The sequence below is a fragment of the Canis aureus genome, chromosome 5 (assembly GCF_053574225.1).
Source record: "Canis aureus isolate CA01 chromosome 5, VMU_Caureus_v.1.0, whole genome shotgun sequence".
Lineage (NCBI taxonomy): Eukaryota > Metazoa > Chordata > Mammalia > Carnivora > Canidae > Canis > Canis aureus.
Genome location: NC_135615.1, coordinates 63,181,697 through 63,205,483, shown reverse-complemented (window position 1 = coordinate 63,205,483; position 23,787 = coordinate 63,181,697). Strand labels below are relative to the sequence as shown.

The 23,787-nt window shown below is 34.5% G+C and overlaps 1 protein-coding gene and 1 long non-coding RNA gene across 11 annotated transcripts in view; one reads left to right on the top strand and one right to left on the bottom strand.

Moving 5' to 3' along the window:
• Positions 1–23,787, top strand: part of CHD9 (chromodomain helicase DNA binding protein 9) — a 220,747-nt gene that overhangs the window by 124,496 nt on the left and 72,464 nt on the right. For all 10 annotated transcript variants that reach the window (XM_077898429.1, XM_077898433.1, XM_077898431.1 and 7 more), the window contains 8 exons: positions 4,799–4,910; positions 8,574–8,720; positions 9,837–9,905; positions 9,987–10,042; positions 10,827–10,944; positions 14,445–14,531; positions 14,734–14,871; positions 20,607–20,728. In XM_077898429.1, coding sequence (XP_077754555.1) covers positions 4,799–4,910; positions 8,574–8,720; positions 9,837–9,905; positions 9,987–10,042; positions 10,827–10,944; positions 14,445–14,531; positions 14,734–14,871; positions 20,607–20,728 — 849 coding nt within the window. The remainder of the gene's footprint in view (positions 1–4,798; positions 4,911–8,573; positions 8,721–9,836; positions 9,906–9,986; positions 10,043–10,826; positions 10,945–14,444; positions 14,532–14,733; positions 14,872–20,606; positions 20,729–23,787) is intronic.
• The window catches only part of LOC144314389 (uncharacterized), a 72,808-nt gene that overhangs the window by 14,076 nt on the left and 34,945 nt on the right, over positions 1–23,787 (bottom strand). Inside the window, exon 2 of the long non-coding RNA XR_013380262.1 lies at positions 16,265–16,300. This is a non-coding gene — a long non-coding RNA (uncharacterized LOC144314389). The remainder of the gene's footprint in view (positions 1–16,264; positions 16,301–23,787) is intronic.

The following is a 23,787-nucleotide window of genomic DNA, read 5'->3' as shown; positions in this document are numbered from 1 at the left end:
TTCCCAAATCTGGTAGAACATCAGAATTTCTTAGGGAAATTTTTAGAAGTCTGATTGAAGTCCCACTTACTAGAGCAGAATCCTGGGGTTGGGCCCTACAAATCTGTAATTCTTTTTTTTTTTTTTTTAATTTAATTTATTTATTCATGAGAGACACAGACAGAGAAGCAGAGACATAGGCAGAGAGAGAAACAGGCTCCATGCAGGGACCCCGATGTGGGACTTGATCCCGGGACTCCAGGATCATGCTTTGGGCGGAAGGCAGGCGCTTAACTGCTAAGCCACCCGGGCATCCCAAATCTGTAATTCTTTTTAACTTTTTACTTTGAACTAATCTCAGACTTGCAAAAATAGGTCAGAGTTCCTTTAGGCTCTTTACCCAGCTTCCTCAAATGTTAACATCTTATGTAACCAAAGCAGGATTATCAAATCCAGGAAAAAGCACTTATACAATTCTATCAACTTAGAGACCTCATGCAAATTTTGTTTCCATTTCATTGTGTTGTCATTTCTCCTTCCACTCCTCCAATTTGGGATGATTCCTCAGTCTTTGTCTTTTATAAATGTTTTCAGTTTTGAAGCATACTGGCCAGTGATTTTGTAGAATGTCTCTCAGTTTGGGTTTGTCTTATATTTTCTGATTAAGAATCTTTATTTTTAACAGACAGCCTTCTAATGAAGCCTATGTCTCACATATTTAGGAATTACTCATCAACACCAACCTAATCTTTGTTCCCCTTTGTAGTATCACCTATATACCATTTTAGAACTTTACAATAAACCAATATGACTTCATTGTTTCCAAGAATCAGTATTCTGTGTAAGTAACCCTAGTTTTTAAATCTTAAAACATGTCTGTATTTTACTCAGAAATATGTCAGTCAAGCATGACTTAATGTTTTGGAATCACCTTTTTCCTACCATGGAAATGTACTGTGTTTGAACAGAAAGGACATGTGTAAACATTTTGAACTTTTAAAGGTTTAGTAAGAAACTACTATATCTGAAATATCTCTTATAAAGTTAGGATTTAAAAAAGATTTTTGCATAGGTTAAGAGTGGTTAATGAGTTTGTGAAATCAGATGATATTCCAGTCCTACAGAACAACATTGGAAGAAAATGCAGAGTATATGGAAAACACAGTTTAAAAGATCTTTTTTTGTTTTGAAGAACATTTTCAAATAATTCATATAATGAAGGTTTATCCTAAGGTATTACAGGAAATGTTTTTACTAGACTTACCTCCCTCCACTAAAAAGGATAGGAAAAAAAATAAAAATAAAAAATAAAAAAAAAATAAAAAGGGTAGGTATCTAAGATTGATAGGGCAGCACTTACGAATATTTCTTTTCTAGAGATTTAGGCAATATTTATCTCTAAAAATATTTGAGCAAAAGGAGGAGTGTATCAAATATATATTTCTCCTACCTAATTTTGCTTAGTGTTATCCCTGATCTTGCTACTGACAATCAGCTGCACAATTGCCTTAGGCTGTATTGTGTAATCACAAGGAACATCATGCTTACCCTTAGGAGGAGGTTTTTATTGGAAGAGGAGACTTCTGGGAACTTATAATGCCTTGTTTCTTGATTTAGAAGAAGCTGGTTACACATTTATGTTCATTTGAGAAATTCACAAAGCTATTCTCTTTTGATGTGTAGACTTTTCTGACTTGTATAGTATTTTCATATTAATAGGCTTAAGTTTAGGGAAAGTGAGGGGTTGCATTTGGGAACAACCTAAGAGCCTCAGTTCAAGCTCTGGAGTGAGGTATTCTGAATTTTTATCTCTAGTCTTGCTATTATTGTGACTTTGAGCAAGGCATACACTTCCCTAAGCCTCCGTTTCCTCTTCCTATAAAATGCTGGTATTTGCCTCTCAGAACTATATGAACTTCAAATGAGAGAATGCCTGTGAAAGTCAGCAGAGACTGCCTCCATAAACACTGGGTAAATGGAAGCTTTGAAAATGAAAAGGAGTTCCAAGAGTTGAGATAATAGTGGGTTGAGGACTGAAAATGAAGCGGTCTGGATAGACAGCTTTTTTTAGGAACTGCGGATGAGGAGGAGGAAGGACAAGATCATGAGGTATCTAATAGTAGATATGACCTCAAGGGAGAGTTTTATTTTAGCAGGGGAACCAGAGTAAGGAAAAGGGACCAAAAGAAGGAATAAATGACCAATGAAAGTGGTGAGAGGGAATGAAGTATAAACATGGTTGCTTCCTTAATGTTGTTTCTGAGTATCTTTTTGTACCTTCTCTAATATCCTGGTTCCAACATAAGCTGTTCTTTTATTTGCTTTCTTCACATACTCTGAAGAGTGCAGGTGAGTACATTACCAAGTAAAAATTATCTGTCTCCTGTTTAAGGGGGTAATCGTGCCATGCAAGAATGATCTGGGAGTAGCTCTTTCTAGAAGTTTCTTGCCTCACATCTAACCATCCAGGCAGTGACCATGTCTCTTGATTCTGCCTCCATAATAAAACCTTCGCCTTTCTTCACCTCTTTATCCACACAGCCATGCCCTGTGTTGCATCCTTCATGTCTCACTTGGGTTGTCATTTGCCAGATGGCTGGTTTCCATGCCTTGCATTTCTCCTCTAGTTGCATTGCTCTCTTGTTTGAAATTCTCCCTCCCCGCAATTTTATTGAAATGTAATTGACATACAACATTGTATTCGTTTAAGGTATACAACATAATAATCTGACATATGCACCTATGGCAAAGCTACTGCCACAAAAGTATAGTTAATATCCATCACCTTACTAGTTACAAATTTTGTTAGTGATGAGAACTTTTAAGATTCATTCTCTTAGCAACTTTCAAATATACAATGCAGTATTGTTAACTGATCATCATGCTGTATATCACATCCCTAGAACTTATTTGTATAAAATTCTCATATCTTCCAATTGTTTTTTTTTTTCATTTATTCCGAATATCTCTGAGCCATTTGTTGTCAGTGATGAACAAGACAGATTCTGTTTCAATTCCTGCCTTGTGGAGTTTAAAAGGATCTTCTGTGATCCTCACCTTATCTAGAAGACCATCTCTCCTTCCTTCTCCTTTAGTAGTTTGTGTATCTCTGACATGCTCTTGTCACTGCACATCTCTCTCATTCTTCTATAATATCCCTCCAACCTGGAATGTACCCCACCCTATTCTTTCACTACCAGTTGAACACCTTGTATCATTCATTTCCTATCTCAGACTTTACCTTTTCTGAAAAGGTATTCCTTTACAATAGACATAAGCACTTCAGTACTCTTCAGTAGACATAAGCACTTTTGTGTTCACATTACATCCGGTACTAACTTCCACTTTTGCGTTTGAACTGTGTTTTCATATTTTAAAAATGATACTTCAATGCTAGGGACTGTGTCCACTTTATCTTCGAATCCTAGAACCAAGGAGTGCCTGGCATATAATAATTAGAAGTTAGTTCAGAAATTACCGTGTCAGGACTTTGCTAAGAACTCATTTGCATTATCCCACTTAATTCTCAACAACAGTAGAGGTAGCTATTATAGTATCCCTATTTTCCAGGTCAGGAAACTAAGGCTAAAAGAAAAGAGATCAAGTAATCTGCCAGGTGTCTTACCGATAGGCAGATGGTAGAATCAGGTTTAAAATCTTTGATGCTGTGATTTCGAAGTATGTGCTCTTAACCTCCAAGTTCTCCGATGTTAATACATAATTGTTGGGACGCCTGGGTGGCTCAGTGGTTAAGCATCTGCCTTTGACTCAGGGTGTGATCCTGGAGTCCCGGAATTGAGTCCCACATCGGGCTCCCTGCATGGAGCCTGCTTCTCCCTCTACCTATGTCGCTGCCCCCCCCCCCCCCTGTATCTCTCATGAATAAATAAATAAAATCTTTTTTAAAAATAAATAAAAATAAATAATGGTTGAAGAAAATTCTTCTATCTTTATGATACATCATACTTGAAAATATTTTGGGAAATTTTCTCTGTTTGGAATATAGATATCTAAAATAGAATTTCCCTGATTAGCAGTTAGCATGGTTTGTGATTAGTATGGTGCTCCAAAAAATCATGCCCTCTCATCTGTTGACCCAAAATAAGGAAATGTGGAAGCTCTGTACTTTCCACCTCTGATCAGGAAAAAATAAACAATACCACATTTTCATTTTAAACGTTTGTATTTGATGTGTGTGTATAAACATTAATTAACACACATATACACATATATATGAGAGAGACAGGCAAACTGTGGAAATATAGAAAAATACTTTTTTAACTCTTTAAGAACATATAGTACAGCCAAGATAAGCCTTAACGTAAATGAAATAATTAACAATTGTTAAAGTATTTCAAGTAAGGGAGAAATTAGGGTAAAAAGTAGTAGAGGATTCTAGGGAATAGGTGGGATATAAGGACATTAACTAGAATTTGAATTTAGTAAGAGGTAGAAAGGGAAAAATTCTCATTCCAAATCTACAAAATAATAAATGAATTATTTTAATTACTATATACAGTTATATCACCTGACATTTTTCCCATGAAAAATAATTTTGAACCTGAGAAACAAGCTATAGAACTTGACTGCCTTTCTATGCTTAAAACTATGTTAGCTGTAACATTGGTTTGTGTTTGTTCCATTAAAATGTAGTTCTTGTCTTGAAAATGTCATTATGGAGTTCATGATAATTATCCTCTTTGGTTGAACATTCACGTAATATGAAATGGAAAAAAGTTTATCATGGCCATCTTAGTATGACCACAAATGGAGAAAAGGCAGAGAGTTCATAGTGTTTACTCTTTTCCTCTTGAAACAGCAAACTCATTATTACATTGGGTAAGAAACAAAAAAGAAAGAATGAATCTTCAGATGAGATATCTGATACAGAGCAGATGCCACAGCATGCATGCAAAGAGGAAGACTCTCAAGTGAGTATCACGTTTTTTTCTGAGAAATGAAGAACTGATAGGATTATTTAGATAGCCTAAAACTGCTTTATGGTTATTCATATTGTAGTTTAGTAGTAAAATTACATTTTATTATATGGTAGGACTTGAAGACAGCATTATGACAATATGCTCCTGGTAGTATTACCATAGAATGTTGGATCTGGGAGGAAACTTACATATTCTTTCTAAACCCCTCATTTTTCATATAATGAAGCCAAATCCCAGAGAGGTTAAATAACAGTCCAAAGTCCCTGATGGCTTTTAGCATGGAGAAATATCTAGTGATATTATCCTGTACTTAAAGAGTGCTTTTGAATGAACTTAATGATGGAGATACTAATTTTTAGAATCACATACAATGATAGAGCAAATGGATTGAATCATTCCTAGAGATAATTCCTTTGGTCTGCTTCTGTCAAAGAAAAGATAACCAATTATATTAAAAATCCCGTAATGTAGACAAGAATACTATGCATTTTGCCTTTTTTTATAAGTGGATATTCAAAATAACTGTGTGAAGTTAAAAAATATATATATATACATATATAGTAAAGGTCATGATTCAGGCCACCCTCTCCTCTTTAATAATTAAAGTACAACTCTAGGCCGTATGGGTGGTGGCAGTTGTTGAATTATGGGGCCAGAAAGCCCCTGAATGGCCTTTCTTCTTCCTTATGCAGCTTATCCAATGGGAGAGTAGTGGCTCAAGGCTCCTGGGCTGCTGCAAGAGTTGAGGTAAGGGCAGTGACTGAGCTCCTAATATTATATGGCCTGGCTTTTCTTCACATGTTACTCTTCACTCAGGCAAACTTGCAGTTACCTTATTCACCATGAGAAAATTCAATTTAATTTTTACTAGCATAAGGCTGGCCATTTTTCCATTATGTAATTACCAAACAATGAAATGGTAGAATAGATTAACATGCACATTTCTTCCACACCTTTCATTGTAGTATTAGGTTGCTCTACTAGGTATGTTGCTTTAACAAAAATATACACAGAGAAGGAAAGAAGTATTTTCTAATAAGCAATTCTAAATCTATATTATTGATATATTTAAACATATCATATAAATGATGGAAAGGTCTGTATAGCTTTCAACCACGAGGGACTGTCAAGATTTGAAGGCTGAAAAATTTGTCTCAAGTTTGGAGTCAGGTGGAAATCTAAAAATCTGAATGTGATATTTATTTTTTTACCTTTAATCTTAATATAGCGTACTTCAGCAGTCTGACTGCATTTGTAGACTTAATTTTTTTTAAAACCCCTGCAGTACATTATATTAAGATTATTGTAGGAAACAAGTAACATGTTATCATAATGAAATATTAGTCACTTAAGAGCGTATTTCTGACTGCTTATGTGAAGTGTTGTGGGCTGATCCATTGAAGCCTCTAAGACAGAAGAAAAAAGCTGGAAAAAAGAAATTGAAAGAATTTGTCACTATTTTAAATCGTGCTTTGAATACATTAAGAGAAAGAAAGCCAGAAAAAAACACATTAGCCAAAATGTGTACACCAAATTAGTTTTTATATTTTTAAAGTGGTAGTGATACTACATGACAGAGAAAGATAATTTGATGAGAGTGGCACTTCATTTGGCTTTGCTTCATGTGTAACTGGGTACTTTAGTAGAATATAATTTATTCCACTGTAGTGATTCCAGCTATGATCTTATAACTCAGACTTTTTAATTAATCTTTTAGACTGATAAAGTTTTCATGAGGGTGCAGTTTACAAATTTATTGCTCATTTTATCTGTGAAGAATCAACTGAATTTACACTTTTAAGAGTTCAAAGGATTCTTTCAGGCCACTCATTTACAATTTACTAAAGACCCAGGTGAGGCATTTCAAAGAACTACTAGATGCCTAAATGACCAGAAAGTGCTGGAAACATCAGAGTCTTCTAAAAGTATATTGAATTATTCTTAAACATCATTATTGAGATTTGTGCCCAATAAGACATAACATTGGTAATACATGTTGTTGTTAGAATACTGAATGTTACTGTTTGTGTATTAAACTATTCTTGAATATTCCGAGCCATATGATGCTCATTGTAGAAATCTAAATATTCCTTTAGCCTTATGTTAGAGGTCCATAGAGTTTTTCCCTCAAGTAATAATAAGAATTACTTTTTTTTTTTTTTTTTTCAAAACAAGATGAGGAAAATTTGGGCTTCTAAAAGTCCTTTCATTATAACTTTTATAAGCCACCTTCCTGAGTCCCATGTTAAAAGAAATGTTATTTTGAGTTTTGAAAATGTAAATATCTTCATGGCCACAGATGGTAAGACTCATCCTAAATGAGCCAGGAAGTTATCTACTGTATTTGGCTAAGCTAACTCACCATATTAGTGCCTTTCTTTCTCTCAGTATTCCACAACTCAAAAGAAAGAGGCAGAAGCAAGTTAAAGGCCACTGCACCTTTTTGGATGCAGATAACATTTTCTCTCCATCTGCTGTACTGATTGAACCATCTTTGCCATGGCTATGGAAGTAGGAAAGGCCTATGAAATTGACATTGGCAGAAACCAAAAGGAGAAGACATGGGTTATTTTGCAGGTTACATTATGGGGGAATGTCACAGGAGTTACTAAATATGTAAAACAAAATGGCACAGAAAAAGGAAGAAGGGGGTAGATTTACCGATTATTAAGCAATAGAAAAGTTGGCTGAGATGCCTCCACCCTTGAGATTTTAGGGAGGTGGAAAAAAGCAAACCTAAGTCCTTTGAAGTCTTCAAGCCAACGTGAGATTTTGATTTTATAGTAGGGAGCAGCAAATATTAGATCTTTAGGGAGGTAAGTAAAGCCATCTGTATTTGATACCTGATTTAAAAACACTTAGATTATTTTAAGATTATGATACTACATGTAATACTTTTCAAAAGGCTTACCTCTGGTTTTGATAGTGATGTTCTTTATTTTTAAGGAAAGCTAGTAAAGTTAGTAAAACACTGGTTCCTCTTTCATACACATTTAATTATTTGGTAGATTTACTTGATTGTTTTATGTATCTCTTTTAAAACATTTTATACTCTTTATTCTGTTTTAAACATAAGTTCATGGGTTTTATGGTAAATATTGTTTAATTTATTCCTCTAGTTATATGTCCCCAGTTAATTATTTAACCAGTATTCATCTGATGCACTTTTTAGGTTTGGCGCAAAAACCATGAAAGTATTAACAGTTTAAAACACCTGTTGCCCAAAGTGTGAAAAAGCTAAATAAAACATGTTTTTACTCTTCTTAATAATAGTTTCTAAAGAGAAGTAACCAAGCAATAAATGTATTACTAATAAAACAAGTTTTGCCCAAGGTGTGGAATAGTTCAAGAAAACAAATCTTTTTATTCTTAACAATTTATAAAGAAAAGTAATAAATATATTACTAATCTTTGTTATTTGAAACTTTAGGAAGTAAAACAAGATTCTAAGCCTGTGGCAAAGGGCAAATTGTAATCTTCCTTTAGTTAAAAGGAAAAATGAGAAAAGATGAATGTTGAATACAACTTCAGAAATTTAATGTACAAAAAAAAGAAATTTAATGTACAAAATTACATGAATTACTAAAAGTAATTATTTAAATAATCTTTTCTTAAAATCTGTCATATAAACATCATCCTTATGGTTCATTACAGAAAAGAAGATCAAATCGTCAAATTAAAAGAAAAAAATACGCAGAAGATGCAGAAGGGAAACAATCTGAAGAAGAGGTTCAAGGTTCTGTGAAAATAAAAAAAAATTCAGCTCCTTTACCTGGTGAACAGCCTTTACAATTATTTGTGGTAAGACAGATTTGGGATTATGACTACAAATCATTTGAAACCAACATACATTTTTTGAAATCTGTTCCTAAAACCTACTCCAGCTTTCCCTCCTAGAATCCCTGTTGCAGTTAATAGAACCGTTAATTATTCAGATCAGAAACCTAGGAATTTATCCTCTCTGTTTTCTTCTTTTGCTTCTTCCTCCAGTTTATCCCCACATTTTTCACCCCCTAACTATATATTTCTGAAACTCCTCCACATTCCAGCCTTTCTGCAGAATATATCTAAATTACAGGTCTGGTCATAGTACTTAAAGAAAAAAAAAAGATTTTACTTATTTATTCATGAGAGACACACACAGAGAGAGAGAGAGAGAGAGAGGCAGAGACACAGGCAGAAGGAGAGGCAGGCTCCATGCAGGGAGCCCAACGTGGAACTCCATCCCGGGTCTCCAGGATCAGGCCCTGGGCTGAAGGCAGCGCTAAACCACTGAGCCATCCGGGCTGCCCCATAGTACTTTTCTACTGCAAACTCCTCTAACAGCTTCCCAAGTCCTACAAAACATAATGATGCATTTTTAGCACATCATATATATGTATGGATTTTTTTTTTTACCTTATCTCCTGCCACTTCTTTACAAGCACTGAATGCTCTGACCTTATGAACATAGGTGCACTCTGCCTTTGCATATACATTTTTCTCTTTTTGTAATTCTTTTAATCTTCCTTATCTGGATTGTGAACCAACCCCTCATCTGCCAGCTGAGCTATCTGACACCTTAGGCAAGTACTTATGTTCTCTGTGCCTGAGCTTCCTAATCTGTACAGTGGAGATAACAATGGGTACCTACCTCATAGGATTAAATTAGTTAATGTATGTAAAGTGCTGATAATAATGCTGAGCCCATTAAGAAGCATAATATGTTTACCGTGATGAGGCAAATGATGACTAGGACAATAATGTCAATGATTTGTTTTTCCATTTTTGTATTTCCATTTTGTATTCCTCCCACAGTGCCTGGCACATGTGTTAAATAAATGTTTCTTGAATTTTAATGTGTTCATAAACATACAAAGTGGCAACTAAAGGAATTTTTAGAATGTGATGTCGTATTTTCTTTCCTCCCTCCCATAGGAGAATCCAAGTGAAGAAGATGCTGCAATTGTAGACAAAATACTATCTTCTAGAATTGTAAAAAAGGAAGTAAGTAATCACACATGACATTTTATGCATAATATTCCATGGCCTGATTATCAGTCATAAGTATTGATTTTATGTTCTTAGGTATCACCTGGAGTGATGATTGATACAGAAGAATTTTTTGTAAAATACAAGAATTAGTAAGTATCTGAGTTAGAAAAACAATAGAAAATGCTGATTCATATTTAAATTAATATAAATATTGATATCAATAATATTTATTAATTATAAATAATAATAAATTATTTAATAATTATTATAAATAGTTTATTGTTATAAATTAATTAAATATGAATATTTATGTTTATGTTTATAAAATATAACTTAATATAAATATATTAAGTTAAATTATCTTTTTAAATTTTACCTGAATGTTAAAATGTTTTATTAGTTCAAAACTTCATACGGTAAAATGTAAGCAAATATTTTTCAGAAAATGTTCATTATTAACATCAAAATACAGAAGTCTTTATAAAATATTCTTTTACAAATTATAGACAGTTATATTTATATTGTCGAACTTTCAGATGTTCTTCAACTTTTTCCTTACCTAAGTAAAAGCAAATGTTTAAAATAAAATTACATGGGTTTCAAAAGAGGTTAGCTTTCTTTCTGATCATGATGAAATGGTTACAGTGAGGAAATAAATGATAAATCGTATCTTGTTACCCTTACACCTTTGTTTACCATTCTGTTTCTCTGTGGCAAATTGCTCGTCCTTATATGATAGTCTTCTTAGGATAGAGTGATCACAGTGGCTTTAGAAAATGTACACAATCTATTGACGTAAAATGAAATGATGAGCTACCTCTTCATAAAGTTGAATATTTTGTATTGGATGCTGCGATTGAAAATAAATCTAAGGAACCCCAAAATCATGTTTTTCTGTGTTATTCTAATACACTGCTTTTATAAAAATTTTAGCTCCTATCTTCACTGTGAGTGGGCCACAGAGCAGCAGCTGTTGAAAGATAAAAGGATCCAGCAGAAAATCAAACGATTCAAATTGAGACAAGCCCAAAGAGCACATTTTTTGGCAGACGTAAGAATAAAGAAATAAATGAAACTGTGATATGTTGAACTCTGAACACATGTAGTTATTTATCAAAAATTCAAGTATTATTCATTTTAATTTTTAGGCTTCTGAGTTAGATATTTGCATACAAATGCCATCTATGTAGAATAATTTTCTCTTCCCAAGTTAGCTTGGAAACTAGCTGAAACAGGAACACAGATGATTCAGATTGGTAGATAACTCTTGTATTTTTAAATTAGCATGTATTTCAATACTTAGAGTTGAATATGAGTGGATTAATATCTCAGAGAATTTTATTTTATTTAAAGATTTTATTTATTTATTTATTTATTTATTTATTTATTCATGAGAGACACAGAGAGAGAAAGAGAGGCAGCGACACACACAGGCAGAGGGAGAAGCAGGCCCCATGCGGGAAGCCTGATGCAGGACTCAATCCCGGGACTCCGGGATCACGCCCTGAGCCAAAGGCAGACGCTCAACCAGCGAGCCACCCAGGCGTCCCTCTCAGAGAATTTTATCAGCAAATTTATTCAAGTAATGGAAATGGTAATATAGCAAGTCAATGGAAACTTAAGATCTTTCACTACATAAAATACATAGCCTATTTTCTCTGCCAGGTTTATGTATGTGTGAATAAACCATCATAGGAATAATTCATTTTAAAGGCTTCACCAATTAGTTGATGTCCTTTTCTGCTCTAAATCTTTGACTTTTTTCAATAGGCTTGTTTTAGAACGGTTTGAGATTCATCTAAATTTTTTTAACTTTTTAATTTGAAGATTTTGTAGAGTTTTTATTTTGAAAAATCTAGGTTGCAAAAATAGTACAATGAATTCTTACATATATACATATGTATATATATCCACACACACACATATATAAATAATTGACACACAGTATTACATTAGTTTCAGGGATACAACATAGTGATTACACTAGTCTGTATGTTATCCTGTGCTTACCACAAGTGTCACTCCCATCTGTCATTAGACAGCTCTATTATAATACCATTGATTATATTCCCTTTGCTCTACATTTTATTTTCCTACATGTATTTTAATAAGATGCCCTAAATGTTAATATTTAACAGTTGGCCTGATGATTCACATTTTCCCTCTGCCTGTGTCCTCCTCTCTCTCTGCCTCCCTCCAAAGCACATAGGTTTTTCTCTTTAAACCATTTGAAAGTAAGTTGCAAATACTTCAGTATTGAATTTTTCAAGTTTTTTTTTTTTAATTTTTACTTATTTATGATAGTCACAGAGAGAGAGAGAGGCAGAGACATAGGCAGAGGGAGAAGCAGGCTCCATGCACCGGGAGCCCGACGTGGGATTCGATCCCGGATCTCCAGGATCGCGCCCTGGGCCAAAAGCAGGTGCTAAACCGCTGCACCACCCAGGGATCCCAGTATTGAATTTTTTAAATTCTGCTACATACTAATAGTATAATTAATATTGATGTAGTACTAGCTCATCTATAGACCGACCTTATTCATATTTCACTAATTGTTCCACTATTTTTATAGCCAAAAAAAGGTGGTTTTGTGCTTATTGTGGTCCAGAATCCAATTTAGCATCAGATGTTGAATTTAGTTATCATGTTTCTGTTAATTGGTCTTTCTTTGGTTTTCATTACTTGGACATTTTTTTAAGAGTATAGGTTGTTTATTTTGTAGAATGTCCCTAATTTTGGGGTTGTCTCATATTGCCTGAGGATTCAAGTCATGCATTTTTTTGAGTTATGTATTTTTTAAGAGAACATTACTGTATTATACATCCAAAACTAATATAACACTGAACGTTTACACTGGAATTAAAATTTAAAAATAAAAGACCACCACAGAAATGATACTGTACCCTTCTCACTGAATCCTCAGGAGGAGTATGAACTCATTTGCCCTGTTACTGGTGGTGTTCACTTTAACCACTAGATTATGGTGGTATCTGGGAGATTTTTTTTCACCATGAAATTACTGTTACTTTTTTGTAATTATAGAATCTCCTTCAAAAATTTGATGATTTCAATGACCTACTCAGTTTATGGATGCTGGGAGGTCAAAAACTTTTCACATCCTCACTCCAATACAGAGGTTCCTAATGAGCTGAAGATTTTAGAGTACTTAACTAATAATCTTTTAATTTTTCACAAAGACTGATTTTTCTCACTTGACTCAGGTACAACATAGATTGGAGCTATGCAGATTGTCTTAAAGTACCTCATTACCATTCTGATGATGGGCAGTGTTCTTTGTTATCAAGAGATCCTGAGATGATACTCTCGTTCAGGAAGGATTTGAGACAGTAAAGAGAACTAAAAACAGAACCATGGAGCACTACAGTACTTAGAGGTTAAGCAGAGGAGGAGAGGCAGCAGAGATAGCCGAGAAGGGCTATTGAAAGTAAGGCATTCAGGAATGAATAGGAAGCAGCCAGGCAGACAAGAGAAGGAACAATAGTCTATTCAGAAGAGAGAAGAAGGAGTATAAAAACATGGAGGTGTGCCATAACATGGAGTTTGAAAAGCCTGTGTTTTTATACTTTGGAAGCATGAAATCTGGGGGACAGCTGTGCCAAGCAATAGGAGATGAGGCTGGAGGAAAAAGGTAGGATCCTGCTTATTCCACAAAAACCAATGTGGGCCTGATCCCCAAACAAGGGAGGGTCAATGAAGGAATTGAAGCAAGGGGGCAATAGGTAAGATTTATATCTGAGAAACATCACTCTAGGGTCAATGTGAAAAGGGATTAAAGGGAAGCAAGAAAGATAGTTGAGTACTATCAGGAGGTTTTCAAGGTCCAAGTAAGTGATGAAGCAGTGAGAAGGATGAAGGAAGAACCAGTTGGAGTTGGAGTTGAGGGCAGAATCTGTAAGAATTGATGACTTATTAGATGTGGGAGATTAAAAAAGACACAAAAAGATAGAATCTGAGCTGACTTCTCTATTTCTGACTAGTGTAACTGGAAGTAAGGTGTGGAAGGGGTACTCTGTTATCATTAACCCAGTAGAAAAACCACAGGAAAGAAGGTAGAAGAGTGAGTGCCGTTCAAGGTAGCTCAAATAGAGTTTGAATTCATTGAAGTAACTGGGTTCTGAGCACAGGAATCAGCAAATAAAGAATGTTTGATGCAACTGAGAGATGAGCCTGCAGGTTGGGTGACTGGTCTCCAACACATAGACCTGAGTGAGAAGAGTGGCACAAGACAGGTATAGAGGCTCTTCTAGGAAAATGTTAGAAGGTATCTTCTAGAGTAAGTCACTTGTGTGAGGTACCTTATTTCTTGATGGTACTCGGAGGGTTTTATTATACGTAATGTGGTAATTCATAATACAGGCAAATATCTTAGATATCTTTTGGAAATTAAAACAGAAGAGTCCCATTTATTGAAAATTTAATTGAAATCAAACTTCAGTTTGTTCTAGAAAATAACTAGTAAATTTGCATTGATTTCGCTTTTATCTTTTTACTTCTTTGTCAGTTATCCATTAAGTTACTTTTTAATTGTAGATGGAAGAGGAACCATTTAACCCAGACTACGTTGAAGTAGACAGAGTGTTAGAAGTCTCTTTTTGTGAAGATAAAGACACTGGTGAGGTAAATATTTAGGAAAAAAAAATTTAAGTAGGAAAAACCTAAAACTTTCCAAATGTTAAAATGTACTGCTTTTTAAAAATTAATGACTTAAAAACACTGAAAAAAAAGTTTCATTAGTTTTTATTAACGAAGGTTAGGCTTATTTAAGCTGTCTCTACTCTTTTTCAAAATGGTAAAGTGAAAAAAAAATTTTTTTTTACAGCCTGTTATTTACTACTTAGTAAAGTGGTGCTCATTACCATATGAAGATAGTACATGGGAACTAAAGGAAGACGTAGATCTTGCAAAAATAGAAGAGTTTGAACACTTACAAGCTTCAAGGCCTGATACAAGACATTTGGTAAGAACTGTGTCTTAGACAACTTCATAAAATCTTAGCACTTCTTTTATTCAACAGGTTTAATGTAATCTTTACATTTTTAATTTCACTTTTGGTGTACAATGAATACTGTATTTTAAAAATTGCTACATAGTATCTTATGTATGTTAATTTAACTATTCCTCCATTAGTGAATATTCCATTTTTTTGCTGTCATAAACAATGCTGCATTGAACATTGAGCCCATGTACAAGTGTCTGTAAGACAAGTCAGAAGTGTAATGCCTTGGTCAGAGCATATGTGCATTTATAATTTTGCTGAGTATTTCCTTCAAATTTCCCTCCAGACAAGTTGCAAATGCTTCCACCTCATCTCTGAATTTAAGAGTTTCTGATGACGATTTCTCCCAGACCGTTTATAAAAATATCAAGAATATCAGTTTCAGCTTGAGGTGGAAGTTTTTTATTATTATTATTATTTTAAAGCTTTAATTTATTTATTCATGAGATACACAGAGAGAAAAAGGCAGAGACATAGACAGAGGGAGAAGCAGACTCCTCTCAGGGAGCCCGATGCAGGACTTGATTCCCAGACCAGGATCACGCCCTGAGCCGAAGGCAGATGCTCAACTGCTGAGCTACCCAGGTGTCCCTTGAAGTGGAGTTATTAATTCTCTATTTCTACAATAAGGAAAAATCCTTATTATACCCACCTTTTCCTTCTTTTCTATAAACCAGTTAATTCTCCATAACTAAATCATTCATCTCCTTCCATAGGAGCATTATTTTAAAAGAACCTTTTATATGGAATATTGTTAAAAGCCTACATAAAATAAATATGTTCTTTTTTTTTTTTTAATTGATTACATGCATATCTCTTCCCTGTTCAAAAAATAAGAAATCTAAGTAGGTTATTGACTTTTCTAGTACGGAAACTATAGAATTCTAGGCAGCTAAGGCAAGTTGTGATATTGCTGAAAATTATATAATTTTTACTTATATTTCCTAAAATTGTTTACTTTAAATCCTAAAACATAGAATTATTGTCATGTGAATACAATTTTGGGGGGCCAATGAAAAGAAATTCACCATGAAGAGACCTGTTATGATTTTATTTAATATTTGCCGTGTTCTCTTTCAAATGTAATTTAGTCACAGAAATTTCTTATTTCACTAAAGAGAAAATATTTATACATGAAAAGGCAGGAACAGATCACTTTTTGATTAGCATAAGGGTGAGGAAGAGCTGCCATGAAAAATGTGGAGATGTGATGGAAGAGAAGGAAATGAACTAATAATGTTCATGGAATAGATCATATTTTGATAATAATTTTTTTCTGTTCTTATTTTCTGTTCTTCTTAAGTAATGTCCCAGAAATATCCATATGTCTGTTACCAAGAGAACAGCAGCTTACCTCCATTCCTTTGACTTCTCAATGCCTTTCCTTGTTCTGGAAAACAAAAGTGTTAACTAATTAAGGGAGGAATGAGTCAAGGGAGATCGTGGAAGGGAAAGGTTTTCTTTTTGGAGTGGGAACTATGTCTCAGTGATAATCTGATCTCTGGCCTCATCCTGTAAGCTATTTCTCTCCATCATTGATTCTCAGTTGGAAGTACGTATCAGAATCATCTTGAGAACTTTTCAAAAATTCAAGATGCTTGATTCCTTGTTTGTGGCTTCTGAATTAGAATATTTGAGAGCAGCCCCGGGCCTATTTGTTTTTAAAAAGATGATTTTGATGTACATGTCTGAGAAAAACCACTGCCTTAGACAGGTAGATATGGTGTAGTCCTTGGTAAAGGGAAATCATCCCATGGAATTAATCCCCTTAATTACTATAAAGTGGACTTGACAATAGTGCTAACCTATCATAGTTAAATACTGTGGGAGGTAAGTGATTTTTTGCCAGTCTATTATGATTAAATAAAATAACATATAAAACATGTATTTTTAGAGGTTCTGGAAATGAAATTTCTTTCTGACTCTAATGAAATATTAAATAATGATCAGATTGCTGAAAAGAAAATTGTGGAGAATATGACTTAATGTGGAAAATATTTTAAGCAATAATTAAATAATTATTATATGTTAATTATTTTTAAGTTCATTGCATACCACTGAAGAAATATTTTCTGTATTCACCCTAATTATATTAAGTAACAGTAAAGCTCTAATAACCAGTTGTTTTCTGTATACTGATGGCCTAATTCAGTTTTTCATTCAGAATTACCATACACTGACCCTGACCATCCTGGTAATTTTTAGAGGTGTAATTTTGTTGATTAGTACCAATATAAGATCATTTAAAAGTAAGAGATCATAAGAAACCTTGTGCTTGTTTCTCAGAAACGTATTTATCCTCCTGAGACCCAGACCCTACTAATTTGGGGCTGGAATAATGTTATCCTTCCACCTATTCAGCAATCTTAAGAAAGTTTGTGTCTTAGCTATCCAGAATAATTCATAACAGAGCTTTTTATCACTGAGAAAGAAAAAATATATTTGGATAAGTATGACTAAACTATATATGTAAATGAATTTTTTTTTTGCATACAGTGTTATGCTTCTAGATTTCTTTTGAAAGAAATACTTTGTACCATGAATATCAAAGGTGGTATAGAGATGTACGATAGATTTAAAATGTATGAGAGAAAATTCGATACACCTCATCCTTTTTAGTCGGCTGCCTCTGCACTAGCCCTGGGGTGTAGCCAGGTGAGTCCACGTGAACACTTTAAGAATAGTTTCTCAGTTCACCATATATAGCCTTGTGGGTTTCGTGGACGCAAGCCCTGCTGGGTTTCAAAGATAGATGTTTTGGGGGCTCATCTCTCAGGTTCGGATCATAAAGCTGGGGTGCCATATGTGGGGTTTAAACCATTTGCTTCTCTGTCACCATCTTGAACCAGACCCAACTGCATCATATTTTTTAAAGATAAATTTATTGAGTTTGAAGCAACATACAATAAATTATGTGTATTTGAAGTGTACAGTTGGATAAGTTTTGACATCTGAAACCATCAGTATAATCAAGATAACGAACTATCCTTCAATCCCATATTCTCATTTCCCTTTGTAATCCCCCCTCCCAAATCTTTCTTCCTCTACCCCCAAGCCCCCCTGTAGGTAACTACTAATCTTTCTTATGTCACTATCCATTATTTTAAATTCTCTGTAGTTTTATATAGACAGTATAATGTTTTTTGTATAGCTTCTTTCATGCAGTATTCAAGATTCATGTCATTCATTACATGCATCAGTAGTTCATTCCTTTCTAATGCTGAGTAGTATTCTGTTGTAATGTATATCCCACAGTTTGTTTATCCATTCACCTATTGATGAATACTTATATTGGCTATTAGAAATAAAGTTATTAGGAATATTTGTGTGCAAGTCATTATCTAGGTATGTGCTCTCATTTCTCTTCAGCAAATATCTATGAGTAAAGTGGCTGGGTCATATGTTAGGTATATGTTTAATTTTTTAAGAAACTGCCAAGTTTTTTCCCTTTGGTTGTACCATATTACATTCCCTACAGCATTGTATAAGAGTTTTAGTAGTTTCACATCCTTGTCAACACTCGGAACAGTGTTTTTAATCTTAGCAATTCTAATGTGTATATAATAGTATGACATTGTGGTTTTCATTTATATTTCCTAATGAATAATGATGTTGAGAATCTTTTCATGTGTTTATTTGCCATTAGTGTATCTTTAATAAAGTGCCTATTCAAATATTTTGCATATTTTTTATTGGCTTAATACTTTCTTATTATTGGGCTCTAAGAATTATGTATATGTTCTAGATCCAAGTCCTTTATCAGATATATGATTTGCAAAAGTTTTCTCCAAGTCTCTGGCTTGTCTTTTCACTGTCTTAACAATGTCTGTAAAAGAGCAGAAGTTCCTAATTTTGATAAAGTCTAGTTTATCTGTCTTTTCCTTATGGATCGTACTTTTGGTGCTATAGCTAGGAGATCTTTGCCAGAAGTTTTTTAGTTTTAGGTAACATTTAGGTCTATGATGAATTTTGAGTAATTTTTGTATATAGTGCATGTATGAATCAAAGTTCATTTTTTGTTTATGGGTGTCCAATTGTTGTAGCACTAGTTTTTGGATAAAAAGAAAAAACTGTCATTACTCCACTGAATTGCCTTTCCTACTTTGTGAAAAATCAATTGAGTTAATACATGTGGGTGTATTTTCGAACCCTCTATTCTGTTCCACTAGTCTGTTATCTTTACACCAATTCTACCCAGTCTTGATTCTGTAACTTCTACAAGTCTTGAAATCAGTATAAGTCCTCCAACTTTATTCTTTTTCAAGTTGTTTTGGATATTTCTGGTCTTTTGCATTTCCATATGGTTTTAGAATCAGCATATCAATTTCTACAAAAACATACTAGGATTTTGGTTATGTTGAATCTGCTGTTCAATTAGGAAGAATTAATAACAATGTTCAGTGTTTGAGTCCACGAAATTCCACTTGTTTAGGTCTTCTTTAATTTCTCTCAGCAGTGTTTTGTGGTTTTAAATACACCAGTCTTACACAACTTTTGAGAGATATATTCCTAAATAGGTCATATTTTAGATGCTATTATTGATGAAAGAGAAAATGGTATTATCTTTTTAAATTTGTTTCTACAATATAGAATACAGCTTTCTGTATATTGATCTTGTATCATACAACCTTGCTAAAATCATTTCTTAGTTTATCTTTGCTATAGATTCCATAGATTTTCTACATACAAAAATGAAGTCTTTTTTTTTTAAAGATTTTATTTATTTATTCATGATAGACACACACACACACACACACACACACACACACACACACATACACAGAGGGAGAGGGGGGCAGAGACACAGGCAGAGGGAGAAGCAGGCCCATGCCAAGAGCCCGATGCAGAACTCGATCCCGGGACTCCAGGATCACGCCCTGGGCCAAAGACAGGTGCTAAACCACTGAGCTACCCAGGGATCCCCCCAAAATGAAGTCTTCTGTGAATTAAGGTGGTTTTACTTTTTCCGTGCCAATCTTAAAGCCTTTTATTCCTTTTTTGTTTTTGCTTTATTATACTTCTTAGAAACTGCAGTATAATGTTGAATAGAAGCAGTGACAATAAACATGCTTGCCTTTTCCCAATTTTAAGAAGAAAGCTTTTAGTTTTGAACCATTAAGTATGATGTTAAGCTTTGGCTCTTTTCATAGATGTACCTTACTTACCAGGTTGAAGAAGTTCCCTTCTATTCAGAATTTAATGAGAATTTTTATTAGGAATAGGTGTTAGAGTTTTTAAATCCCTTTTCTGCATCTATTGAGATTGTCATATTTTTGTTTTTTAGTCTGTTGATCAACATTGATTAATTTTCAAATTTAAACACCTTCCATTCCTGGAAAAAATCTACTTGGTCATGAGGATTATCCTTTCATATATTGGATTCCATTTGCTAAAATTTTGTTATAAATCTTTGCATCTGTATTCATTAGGGATATTGGTGTGTAGAAGGGTTTTTGGTAATATCTTTGATTTTAGTACCTGAGCTTTGTGGCATTAGTGGAATGTATGCTGCCTTCTTCAATTTTCTGGAAGAGTTTGTGCAGAACTAATTTGGCCTTTAGATGTTTGTAACATTTCATCATAATACTATATAATGTTAGCTCCTTTAATTATTTTAAAAGCATGCTTTTATCATGTATGAGTTTTATGAAAGATTAAAAAATCTGAAATGCATCATTCTTTGTTTTTCCACAAAGGATCGTCCTCCTGCTAATATTTGGAAAAAAATTGATCAATCCAGGGACTATAAAAATGGCAATCAACTCAGGGAATATCAACTGGAAGGACTCAACTGGCTCTTATTCAATTGGTACAATAGGTATGTAGTATATCTTAATAGAAAAAAAATTTACTGTGTTGCTTTTTTTATGTGTGTCAAAATATATTAAGTAAAATAGGTACTGATCTGCTATATTATTACTGTCATGGGGTCTTTGTTATTGAAAGTGAGGTTACCTCAGAAGGATGTGCAAAGTATAATTTAGGATTTTGACTTTAATTGCTTCCTTTAAAGATGTACGCCAATCAGAATAGAAGAAAATTGATAAGATAATTAGTAATAAACACTGAAATGTCTTTTTTAACATTGTAAAACATCTGTTATGTTACAGAATATTTTTCAACTTACCAACTTACACTATCTGCCAGTAATTGAATCTAGTTAGAGTGAGCAATAATATCAGTAAGAATTAGGTAGGTCTGTTAAGTCTTCAGAGAAGCAGATTATTAGCAGTTGATGAGGAATAGAAATCAAAATATAAGAACCTAGTAATGAATTTACCTCTTCTATTAATTATTTATTTTCCAAGTTGTTCAAAATGCTGAGTGGAACATTATCTTACTTTTTGCAGTGAAAAGATAATTGCAAAAGAAGTATAAAATGGAAGTAAAAATGATTGAGAAAGCATAGTGGCATATACAAGAGAGCAAGCCAAGATTGTTATTAGTAATAATAGAACAGTTTGATGATACTTTTTATTCACAGTCATTCTTCTATATTTTTACTTCTCACATGATTCTTCTCTGAGTTATTAGACTCGGTGATGGTGAGTCCTGAGACTCAGTCACGTGAGGGTAGGGGAACATGTTAACCCTTCCCAGCGCTCTTCCCCCTAGTTTATATTTTCTAAATGTTAACCATCATTTTTCCCAAGAGACCCTTCCAGGTAAAAAAGTTAACTGTTTTGCTTAAATCCTCTCATCATTGCCCTTCCCCATTTCCTACATGGCTTGTTTTAAACTTACAGCACTTTCCTTGGGCTCTCTATCACAGCCCTACCCTTTGACTCCACGTGACTGCTCCATAGAGAACCCTAGGGCCAATGGATGAGCTTGTTCAAGTTCTTGTCTGCCTGACAGACGTATCTCCATTCTTAGCCTTTCTTAGGAATCCTCATGTACCAGAGGTTAAAGGTGCCTCCCCATTACCAAGATTAACATGCCACCTCTGTTCTTGACACACACCTCCTCCAGGCTTCTCAGAGCCTCACTTCCATCAGCTGTCATCCTGCGCTCTTACATTTTCAAGCTCTCTCAAGACTAGTACTGTCCCTTCACTCTCTGATCAGTTTAACCTACCATAAAAACATAAGAAAGAAAAGGATAAACCTCCTCTTCTTGGCTCTGTTTTTCCTTCTAGTGACCTTGAGCCCTCTGTCATTTCTAGGAATAACAGCCTACAGGAGGAGCTCTTCCATTTCCTCATCAACTAGCTTTAAACCTGTTGCCTGTATTTGATTCTGTATCTTTAAAATGGTTTATTTCACAATCCATGGGGTATTTTTTCAGCCCTAATTTGCTGTTTCCCTGCTGCTGTAGGTAGTCACTGACTCTGTAAACTTTCCCCCATTCTCACTGCCAGCAGCTTCCACAGTGGGACTGTCTCCAGACCCTGTGACTCTCGGGTCTGCTGGTTTTCCTTCCTCTACCTGCCTTTTGGTATTGCTTTTCCTTCTAACATTTCTCTGTTGCTCTCTCCTCCTAGGACAGGTTTGTTCTTCATAAGCTCTACTCCACACCCCCTCTGCCTTTATCAATAACATCCTAATAGTCTCATCTCTTAATCTCTAAGGCCTTGAAATCCAAGGCCATATTTTTCTTTGCCTCTTGCTACTTTAAAGTCTATTTCACCAATTCTTTCAACACAAAATTCAAAATTAACCTTATCATTTCCTGTTTTCTCTGTACCAAACTTGTTCTTCCTCCATATTTTGTGTTTCACCTAAGAATAACACAATACAGGGGTGCCTGGCTGGCTCATCAGTAAGAGCACGCAGCTCTTGATGTTAGGGTCATGAGTTCAAGCCCCACGTTGGGTGTGGAGCCTACTTTAAAAAAAAAAATGATTCATTTAAGTCAACCAGATTGAAATCTGACTTTCATCCAACACCCCATATATCTGGTAAGCCACTGAGTTTAAAGCATTCTAAGTCATAATTAACTTTGGAAACCATTCTCTCCTCTTAGTCCTCCTCCCTTAGTCCAAGTGCCCGCCATTGTTTTCTGCATTCTTGCAGTACTTTCCTGGTTAGTGTCCCAGCTTCTAGGCACCTCACCTTCTAATAGCCATGGTGGAGCCAAAGTAAACCTCAAAACACAAACCCAATTGCATCAGGTTTCTTTAACATTTTCAGTGATTCCTGTTGCATAACAGAATGATGTCTAACCTCTTTATTTCTCATCTCTTCGTATCTTAGTAATACTCCCTCCTTTCACCCTCATCTCCAAACTATGTTTGTAGTCTCCGTGTTGAGTTCCTTATACCTCCACTCCTTTGCTGAGCTCTCTGGCAAAATTCTACCTATTATTGAACTCCTCTTTGGAAAATGATCTCATCTCCTCATCTCTTTTTGCCACAAATGGACACTTACTCCTCTGAGCTTCAGCAATAAACTTAACCCTGAGGATTTTCAACTGGCCATGTATTATAATCATCTGTGGAACTTAAAAAAAAAAACTTATAGCTGCTTTTATCCTACTCCATACACATTGAATCATAATGTATAGGGGAGAACCCTGTGTGTCTGTGTTTCTTTCAGGCTTTTAGATTCTTCTAGAGCCCAGCCAAAGTTGATACCAGTGCTTTATTTGCACTTCTGTGATAGCACACTGCATGACTATTTATTTATTTATTTACATGTCTGCTTTTCTAATAGATACAAGCCCATGGAAGGCAGAGAATATGCCCTATTTCTTTTGTATCCCATCTTCCCATACTCTCCCTGAGATATAGAAGGTATTTAATAAGTGCTTCCTGAATAAATATGTTTAGTTTGCCTTACTTATGCTGTTTCATTCTTTAACAAAATCATGCCTCTAATGGGTGATATCTTATTTTGGAGCTACAAAAATCTATAGTTTTCCCTATGCAGGATTATA